This window comes from Trichechus manatus, unplaced genomic scaffold, assembly GCF_000243295.1.
Source record: "Trichechus manatus latirostris isolate Lorelei unplaced genomic scaffold, TriManLat1.0 scaffold00027, whole genome shotgun sequence".
Lineage (NCBI taxonomy): Eukaryota > Metazoa > Chordata > Mammalia > Sirenia > Trichechidae > Trichechus > Trichechus manatus.
Window position 1 is genome coordinate 268089 of NW_004443963.1, and position 11251 is coordinate 279339.

Sequence of the window (11251 nt, forward strand, 5' to 3'; positions counted from 1 at the left end):
GATATCTGATTGTAGTTTTTATCTGCAATTTCTCTAATGGCTAATGATCATGAGCATTTCTTCATGTGTCTGTTAGCCACCTGAATATTTTCTTTGGCGAAGTGCCTGTTCATATCTTTTGCCGATTTTTTAGTTGGGTTATTTGTCTTTTTCTTGTTGAGGTTTTGCATATCTTGTAGATTTTAGAGATTAGACGCTTATCAGATTTGTCGTAGCTAGCAGCCAAACTCTTAATCGCTATACCACCAGTGCTCCAAAATCTTACTAGACAGTCTTAAAAGGAAAAGACAAACAAGATCTTCAGATAAAAGCAAAGCAGAGACATATAATTCTCAGAAATTACCTGCAATAAAAGGGATCTTAAGGGATATCCCAGAATATCCTGGAAGTCCCTGGGTGGTGCAAACAGTTAAGTGCTTGACTACTACTAACCAAAAGGTTGGCAGTTGAATCCTCAAAAGAAAAGCCTGGTAGTCAATGAAAACCCTATGGAGCACAGTTCTACTCTGATACACATGGGGTCACCATGAGTCAAAACTGACTCAAGTGCAATGGGTTTGGTTTGTTTTTGTTTTTGTTTTTTAAGAATATCTAGTCAAATCCCCTGGCTGTTGATGATACTCTTAATGATTGCTATTAAATTCACTTCAATTATTTTCACTTTGTGCTTAAGCACTTGGCTGCTAACTGGAAGGCTGGCAGTTCAAAACCCACCAGCCACTCCACAGGAGAAAGATGTGGCAGTCTGCTTTCATAAAGCTACAGTCTTAGAAACCCTATAGGGCAGTTCTACTCTGTCCTATTAGCTTGCTATTAGTCAAATTTGACTTGACGGCAATGGGTTTGGTTTGGTTTTTGGTACACTGCCAAAAGGAACAGAAAATTATGCAATGGGCCACAGGAAAACATACCTCAATGGTTAGAACTTCATAGGCCATCAAGTATAAATCAATAACTTTTACTGAATAATTTACTGAAAACCAAGGAGGGATATGAAAGAATGTTTATCCATTTTGGGACAATATTATTTTGAGAACTGCTTACCATACCAAACTGAGAAAGAACAAACAACATAGTATAGCTCAACTGATCAGGCCCAAGACATTTTTCCCATTGGATGCAACAGTTTATCTTCCCAGTTGGAATTAGGAAATATGGTACTAGCCTAAATCCACAATTAAGATGGCGGAAGAAGCCATCAGTATTGTATGTCTTGGGCTGATTTAATTCGGCTTCTTTACTGATGACCCAGGTACAAAGAAGAATGAATAGTAATATTCTCCTTTAAAAGATTCAGGTGGTAGGGAGCTGGACAGGTCCCATTCCCTGACCCCCACCCCCAAGGAAAGACAGCATTACAGTTGAAAGAGACTCAGCAAAAAAAATTTTAAATTGGATGCTATAAAATGACATAATGTAGATTACACACTGGGTGAAAAGAAATGTAATTTGGGAATTCCAGTACTAAGAGTTCAGATAATGAACATTAAGTTTATAATATTTTACGCCATTTGGATGACTTTTTTAAACAGAACAATATTATTAAACTTATGTAATACATTTTAATGGGAAAAATATCATAGTAATAATGACAACAAAAACAATAAATTTTTTGCAAGAAGAACTTTAAGGCCATAAAATATGGTCAAGTAAGACTGAGTTCTTTGTGTCTCAATTCACAGAATAAAAGAAATATGAGGTGGGAAAGTGAAAGGTAGCTAGCATATTTAAGGCAGTAATTACCACATCCCTAAAAATGGAGTGAAATGGGAAGACTAACTTGAATCATTTGAGCAAAGGGAAAACACTTATTTTGAGAGGGGAAGGAAGATGTATTAAGAGGGACATTTTTCTTTGGTTGGGTAAGACAGAACATCTGAGTCATTCAGAGGACTCTTCACATTGACTCTGTATTAAACCATTAGGTGACCAGCTAAAACACTAGAAATAAAATGGGAGTCATGACTACACATTCTTGCACTCCCCATACTGAGTACTATCACATTCTTGGAAACATAGTTCCACAGTTTAAAAAAATTTGAGTTCATATTATTAATATGAATAACAATATTCTCCTTTAAAAGATTCAGGTGGTAGGGATCTGCACAGGTCCCATTCCCCAACTCCCACCCCCATGGAAAGACAGCAATATAGTTGAAAAAGACTCAGCAAAAAAAAAATTCTTAAATTGGATGATATAAAGGGACATAATCTAGATTAGGGACTGGATGAAAAGAAATGTAATTTGGGAATTCCAATGTTACGAGTATATCCCTTGAAGTCTTCTTAAAACCAAACAATAGTTTAGCTTAACTAGTAAAAAATGTCTGCCTTAAGTGTTATGCTCTTTTAAGATCTATCTATATGGGATCAAACTGACAACAGTAACTCGAAAGATTAGATAAGTACTTTAGGGGGCAGTGAGTTTATTTTAATGGGGGAGGAACAACTCATAAAAGGAGGGTGAGAATGGCTGCACAACTCAAAGAATGTAATCAGCATCACTGTACATATAGAAACTGTTGAACTGGTATATGTTTTGCTGTGTATATTCTCAACAACAACAAATAAAATATTTTAAAAAATTTTAGAGTTGAGAAGTTTAAAATCAGAAAGGTCACCATGGATAATGAAGAGAAAGTATTTTAGCTAAATATGAAAGATTCTGACATGGTTTATAAGTTCCCATGGCTTATAATATCAGGACTCTATTAATATTTCACTTCTAATGAGCACTTCTAATGAGACACTAAAAAAGGGAGGGGCGTTTTATCCCATTCTCTCCCCAAAGCTACACATGACTAACATGACCCTGTCACTTCCTCCATTCTCCCTGTGTGATATTAGGCTACTTTAGAGCATTTTCTCTCAGGGTACACTCTGCATGCACACAGTCATCCTCAGCAACAGTTCTTTTGAGTTTAACTTGTCAGGGATGCCGCCTGGTGTGTCTCCAAATTCAGCTAAGCCCAGTGGACTCATGGCGACACGAGACAGGTACTGTCAGACGTAATTAACTTCATTATGTAACTAAATATACAAGGACACCAGTCCAAATAAGTGGCACTTACTTATGTCCATTTAAGGCTGCATGGTGTAAAGCAGTGTAACCCGAACTGTCTGTGCAGTTCACATTGGGGCCTCGCCAGATGCTGCAAATAAAGCACAAGTGCAGAGTTAACAACTGAGCAGAATCATGCCTTGAAAAACAAAAAGAAGCCTGATAGTCCCACAGCCAGCAGCATGCTGCACAGGAAAATTTTAGTCATGTAAAAAACGACTGCCATCTTTCGGGCATTCCCCTCAGAAAAATAATCTCATGATTAGACACAGGAAAACTGACGAGGAACATAACTACTTTCAAAAATTATTAGCAAGCATATGACCACTGCCATGCATTAAAGTTCAGATCCCAAAATTCTCTATTACTCTCTATCATTACTTAAATATTGGAAGCAATTAACGCTCAGCTACTACATTCTGTACCAAAGAACAAAGATTTATGACACCCGCCTCCTCCTTTTTAACACACTTCATTCTCAGATGGCTGTGATTTATATAAATTATATTTTTGCACTATGGGAGAATATAATCTCTTCTTGCTGCTCTATTGCTACCAAGAAAATTTAGTCAGTGTTTCATTCTTAAAGTATAACTGAAGACCTGAACTGTTGTAAACTGTAAGAAGATTCTAACAATTTTTGCAGTTATTGATTTTACTATACAATATATTCTGGATAAAATATGTAACTATATAAGAGTCCATCCTACCTTTAATCACTATGATTAAATAAAAAATTTTTAGCTTTTGGAAAAATGAGGCATTGAAGACACTTTCCCAAAAATTCATCAAAAAAATGATTTTATCTGCTGTTCACAGTGATATCATTTAATGACAACTAATTCACATATTCAGTAAATATTCACTGTACACCAGTTGTATGTCACATATTAAGCTAGGCGCTGAGAGCAAAAAATCGTAAACCAAGGTCCTTCTTTACAAGAACATAGTCTAATGGAGGATACAGATGCATAAGTAGTAATCAGATGGTAGTAAGATAGTTGAGATACCAGATCTCTGAGAAGAGAGTGACTAGCAATTCGAAATAAGAGATCATGACAGACTTGACCTAAGGTGGAACAATGAAAATGAGCAGAATGCACTGATTCAAGAGTGAATTAAAAGGAAACATCAATATGACGCAGGGACCAAATGGATGAAGGGAAGAAAAAAGAATGCAAAAGCCTATAATAACTCAGATTTCAATCTTAGGTGACTAGAAGTAAGTTTATGACATTAACTACAATAGAAAAAGGAAGAAGAGGAGAAAATTGCTAGGGGAAGGATAGTGCAGATGGAGAGGAAAGAGTGACTTCGGGTTCAGAAACATGGAATTTTAAGTTTCTGACATGCTTATGTACAAGTAAGGATTTCCAGGAGACTACAATAAATAAGATAGTGTTGTACTGAAGTAAAAACAGGTAGATCAATGGAACAGAACACAGGAATAGACAGTTCATATAGATCCACACATATATGCAATTGATTTTCGACAAAGGTGTCATGAAATTCATTAAAGACAGTCTTTTCAAAAAATAGTGCTGGACAAAAAGTAACTCAAAATGGATCAAAGACCTAAATACAAAATCTAAAACGATAATGATCATGGACAAAAAAATAGGGACAACACTGGGAACCCTAATACATGGCATAAACAGAACACAAAACATTACTAACAATGCACAAACACCAGAAGAGAAACTAGATAAATGGGAGCTCCTAAAAATCAAACACTTATGCTCATCAAAAGACTTCACCAAAAGAGTAAAAAGACAACCTACAGATTGGGAAAAAGTTTTTGGCTACAACAAATCTGATCAGCATCTAATCTCTAAAATCTACATGATACTGCAAAACCTCCGCAACAAAAAGACAAATAACCCAATTAAAAAATGGACAAAGGATACAAACAGGCACTTTACCAAAGAAGACATTCAGGCAGCTACCAGATACATGAGAAAATGCTCATGATAATTAGCTATCAGACAAATGCAAATCAAAACTACAATGAGATACCATCTCAACCCAACAAGGTTGGCACTAATCCAAAAAACACAAAATAATAAATGCTGGAGAGGTTGTGGAGAGACTGGAACACTTATACACTATTGGTGGGAATGTAAAATGGTACAACCACTTTGGAAATCAATTTGGAACTTCCCTAAAAAGCTAGAAATAGAAGCACCATATGATCCAGCAATCCCACTCCTTGGAATATAGCCTAGAGAAATAAGAGCTGTCATATGAATAGATATATGCACACCCATGTTCACTGCAGCACTGTTCACAATAGCAAAAAGATGGAAACAACCTAGGTGCCCAACAACAGACGAATGGATAAACAAATTATGGTATATTCACACAATGGAATACTATGCAACGATAAAGAACAACGATGAATCTGTGAAACATCTCATAACATGGATGAATCTGGAAGGCATTATGCTGAGTGAAATTAGTCAGTCGCGAAAAGACAAATATTGTATAAGACCACTATTATAAGAACTCAAGAAATGGTTTAAACACAGAAGAAAACATTCTTTGATGGCTATGGGGGTGAGGAGGGAGGGAGGGGGTATTCACTAACTAGATAGTAGATAAGAATTATCTTAGGTGGAGGGAAGGACAGCACACACTACAGGGGAAGTCAGCACAACTGGACTAAACCAAAAGCTAAGAAGTTTCCTGAATACATCCAAACACTTTGAGGGACAGAGTAGCAGGGGCAGAGGTCTGGGGACCATGGTTTCAGGGGACATCTAGGTCAACTGGCATAACAAAGTTTATTAAGAAAACGTTTTGCATCCCACTTCAGTGAGGGGCATCTGGGGTCTTAAAACCTAGCGAGCGGCCATCTCAGATACATCAATTAGTCCCAACCCACCTGGAGCAAAGGAGAAATAAGAACACCAAAGACACAAGGTAAGTATTAGCCCAAGAGACAGAAAGGGCCACATAAACCAGAGAATCCACCAGTCTGAGACCGGAAGAACTAGATGGTGCCCAGCTACCACCAATGACTGCCCTGACAGGGAACACAACAGAGAGTCTCTGATGGAGCAGGAGAAAAGTGGGATGCAGAAGTCAAATTCTAGTAAAAAGACCAGACTTAATGGTCTGACTGAGACAGGAGGGACCCCAGAAGACATGGCCCCCGGACTCTCCATTAGACCAGAACTGAAACCCATTCCCAAAACTAACTCTTCAGACAAAGATTAGACTGGACTATGGGACATAAAATGATACTCATGAAGAGAGTGCTTCTTAGCTCAAGTAGATACTTGAGACTAAATGGGCAGCTCCTGTCCGGAGGCAAGACGAGAAGGCAAAAAGGGACAGGAGCTGGTTGAACGGACACGGGAAATCCGGGGTAGAAAGGAGGAGGGTGCTGTCACATTATAGGGAGAGCAGGTAGAATCACATAGCAATGTGTGTATAAATTTTTGTATGAGAAAGTGACTTGAACTGTAATCTTTCACTTAAAGCACAATTAAAAAAAATAAAATAAAATAATGGTGCTGGAAAAAGTGGATGTCCTTTGGGAGGGAGGGACTACATCATATACAAACAAGAACTAAAAATGAATAATAAATTTAAAACTAAAACCTAAAATCATAAAACTTCTAAAAGAAAACACGGGAGAAAATCCTTATAACCTTGGGATAGACAATGAATTCTTAGATATGACACCAAAAAGCATGACACATACAAGAAAATTTGATAAAATGGACTTCAGCAAAATTAAGAACTCTGGTCTTCCAAAGACACCGTTAAGGGAATGAAAAGCAAATGGACTGAAAGGAAACATTTGTAAATCACATTTTCTGATATATTTTTGTATGCAGAATAGGTATTTTAACAAAGCACTAATAAGAAAATTAACAACCCAATAAAAAGTGAGCAAAAGATCTAAACAGATACTTCACCATAGAAGACTTAATAGATGGCAATAAAAGCATGAAAAAGATGCTCAGCATCATTTGTCATTACAGAAATGCATATTAAAATCACAGTGAGATAATACTACATACCTATGAGAATGGCTATCATTAAAAAACTTGTCAAAGCAATGTTGGCAGTGATGTGAATCAACTGGATTCTCACACACTACTGCTGAAGTTGTAAAACAGTACAACCACTTTGGGAAACAAGTTCAACAAGTTTCCTAAAGTTAAACATATATCACCATATAACTCAGCCATTCCACTGTAGGTATTTAGTCAAGAGAAATGAAAGCTTATATCCACACAAAGACTTACACATGGATATTCATAACAGCTTCATTTGAAATAGCCCAAAACTAAATTACTAAATGTCCATTAACAGATGAATGGATAAACCAATTGTGATATAGCCATACAATAGAATACTACTCAGAAATATAAAAGTATGAAATACTGAAATACCCAACAACAGGATGATCCTCGAAGTAATTATGTTGAAAGAATTCAAACCAAAAAGATTACAGAGACTGTATGACTCTGTTTATATAAAACTCTGGAAAACACATACCAGTCTATAGTGACAGGAAGGAGATTAAGTGGTTACCTAGAGATGGGGATAGGGTGGAGAGAGATGAAGGAAGGAATTACAAATTTGCACAAGAAAACTTTTCTGGGTAACATGTACATTATCTTGATTGTGGGAATAGCTTATATACATACGTCATACCTTATCAAATTGTACAAGTTAAATATGTGTAATTTTTCGTATTCCAATTATACCTTAGTAAATTTCAAAATAGAAAAGGAAGATCAGTTGAAAAGCTAAGAATCAGATTCTTAGGTCCTCTGCTCCTCTCAGGAGAGCAGACTGACTGTCCCTCTGTCTCCCCAGCAGAAGGGGAGATTTATTCTCAGGTTGCAGAGACGCAGAATCAGCAACAGGAGTACTAAGTGAATGTTTGCATACCGAATGTTGAAATCCCTAAACATCTTCCCATAATTAGCTTCTAAAATACCAACAGCTAGGCTTTTATGCTCCAGGCGGTGTGCCAGAATATCTTTATATGAATAATCCAAGAGTCTCCACCCAATGAAATGGCGCAGTCAGATCATCCTACAGTATAAAATTAGTGTGCTTGTAAGTATTTAACAACCAGTGCTGCAAAAGCAGGCGGAGTGAAGAAAGTCTTAATTTGTAGCCTTCACAATTTCTATAATGTAAACAATCCCATTTGAGGTCACCTAACTTGGAGCTGGCAAGAAATGCTAACAATTGGACTTCACAAACTGATTTCATGAGGAATCCAGCACATCACTGAAAAGCCCACAATCACACACGCCCCAGCACCATGGACTCAGAGCTTCTAATCAGTTTCTGAAAACCTATACTCTCAAATCTGAACCAAAGACTGCCAGTCATCTGAGGCAAGTCGCTAATATTAAAAGAGTCAAAACAAATGAGAAATTAGAAACAAACTACGGAAAAAAGAAAGAGGAAATTTGGACAGTGTAGAGAGAAGAAATTTACCAAAATAGTATCATTAATATCCACTCAAAATAAGAAAAAATAGTACATGCAAGAAAAATACAATAAAAAAAAGAAAGTTTTGATACCAAAAACAGAGCTGTTAAACAAAAATTATGACAACAGAAGAAATGTAAAACTCAAAAAAAGGACTGAAAATAAAGTTAAGGGAATATTCCAGAAAATTATTTTTTTAAAAGGCAAAGATACAGAAAACAGAAGAGAAAATTTAAGAACACTAAAGCATCCACCCAGCAGTTACAATATTCAATGACACTTTAATATAAAATGAAAACATAAAAGATACATGAGAAAAAACAACAGAAGATACAATTTAAGAAAAATTCCCAGAATTAAAATTAATTTTCAAATAGAAAAGTACATGTATAACTTTGATAAAAATAGAAACGTAAGAAGAAGTAACGAAAGTAAAACTGATAGAGTCTTTTAAATTTCAATTAAACAGGTAAACCAAATTCCTGAAACAATCATCCAGGGCTATACTCTTAACTGAAATCTTTCCACTTCTAACTGTAGTAATACTATGAACTCTTCACTATTCAGGGAGCCTAAAAGAAAGAGAAATTATTCATAATCATTACTTTCACTTCCATCTGCTATCTTTAATTACTAACATATACTTGCCAAGCTCTTACTACGTACAAGAAAATAAGACAAGCCCAACAAATACAAAAATTAGTAAGATAAAGCCTCTGTTCCCAAAGAGCTTACATCTAAATAGGAAAAAAAAATAGAGAAATTATAATACAAGCACTGAGCATAGTAAATATCCAATAATTGTTTGTCATCAATCTTTTTGCTCTTCTTATCATAAATGCTACAAGACAAAAATCTATAAAGACGTGGATTCTCCCTAAATTAATGTGTCTATTTAAGACAATCTCAATAAAAATCTCAATGGGATTTTTTCCCAGGGAAAATTCGACTACAAGTTCTAAATTGTATCTAGAATAACTTTCAGAAAAAAATTGTGAAATGAGAAGGAACAGTGGGATTTATGCATTGCCAATCATTAAAACATATTATAAAACTACAATAGAAAAAAACATGATTCTAGTTCCAGAATAGAGAGATCAATGAATACAACAGAACCCCTAGAAACAGACTAGCAGTATATACAAGAACTTAGTATAAGATAACATTTGAAAGAAGCAGGAAAGGAAAAATCACTCAATAAATAGTCCTGAAAGAATGTTTCAATTATTCAGGGGGAAAAAAAAAAGTTTAATTCCCTACCTCAAACCATTTAGCAAAATTAAATCCTACATGATCTGTCCTTGGCTTCTTCTCAGACCGTATTTTCTATCCTCTTCTCACTCACCCCATTCCATTCACACAGGCCTCCTTAAAAACATAAGTATGCTCATCTTGTTGTAGTTAGGTGCCGTCGAGTCAGTTTCAACTCACAGCAATCCTATGTACAAAAGAATGAAACATTGCCTTGTCCTGTGCCATCCTCACAATTCTTGCTATGTTTGAGCTTATTGCTGGAGCCACTGTGTCAATCCATCCCATTGAGGGGCTTCCTCTTTTTCAATAAGCCTCCACTTTACCAAGCATGATGTTCTTCTCCAGAGACTGGTCCCTCCTGGTAACACGTCCAAAGTATGAGATGAAGTATTGCCATCCTCGTCTCTGTGGAGCATTCTGGCTGTACTTCCTTCACGACAGACTTATTCATTCTTCTGGCAGTCCATGGTATATTCAATATTCTTCGCCAACACCAAAATTCAAAGGCATCAATTCTTTCTTCTTTGGTCTTCCTTATCCATTTTTCAGCTTTCTCATGCATATGAGGTGAATGAAAATGCCATGGCTTGAGACAGGTACACCCTAGTCTTCAAAGTGACATTTTTGCTTTTTAACACTTTAAAGAGGTCTTTTACAGCAGATTTGCCTGATGCAATACGACATTTGATTTCCTGACTACTGCTTCTGTGGGCTTTGATTATGGATCCAAGTAAAACAAAATTCTTGACAACTTCAATATTTTCTCCATTTATCATGATGTTGCATATTGGTCCAGTTGTAAGGATTTTTGTTTTATGTTGAGTGTAATCCATACTGAAGGCCGCAGTCTTTGATCTTCATCAGTAAGTCCTTCAAGTCCTCTTTGTTTTCAGCAATGCTTATATCATATAGTTTTCATATTTTATATTGTCTCTGCTTAGAAAGTTTTTTTTTTTCCCAAGATAGTCATATGACTCAATCTTTCTACTCAAAAGCGATCGGTTCAAAGATCCCCTCCCTGACTGTTGTTGTTAGGTGCCGTCCAGTTGGTTCTGACTCACAGCAACCCTACGTACAACAGAACAGAACACCTCCTGGTCCTGCACCATCATCACAATTGTTGTTATGCTTGAGTCCATTGTTGTAGCCATGGTGTCAATCCACCTTCTTGAGGTTCTTCCTCTTTTTCACTGGTCCTCTGCTCTGCCAAGTATGATGTCCTTCTCCAGGAACTGATCCCTCCTGATAACATGTTCAAAGTATGTGAGACCTAGTCTCGCCATCCTTGCTTCTAAGGAGCGTTCTGGTTGTACTTCTTCCAAGACAGATTTTTTTTGTTCTTTTGGCAGTCCATGGTATATTCAATATTCTTCGCCAACACCACAATTCAAAGGTGTCAATTCTTCTTCAGTTTTCCTTACTCATCATCCAGCTTTCCCATGCGTATGAAGCAACTGAAAACACCATGGC

At 36.4% G+C, this 11251-nt stretch overlaps 1 protein-coding gene across 1 annotated transcript in view; it reads right to left on the reverse strand.

Moving 5' to 3' along the window:
- LOC101357705 (ankyrin repeat and sterile alpha motif domain-containing protein 1B) overlaps positions 1-11251 on the reverse strand; it is a gene marked incomplete at its 3' end in the record, with an annotated part of 440450 nt that overhangs the window by 265369 nt on the left and 163830 nt on the right. Inside the window, exon 2 of the mRNA XM_004374005.2 lies at positions 3072-3152. Coding sequence (XP_004374062.2) covers positions 3072-3152 — 81 coding nt within the window. The remainder of the gene's footprint in view (positions 1-3071; positions 3153-11251) is intronic.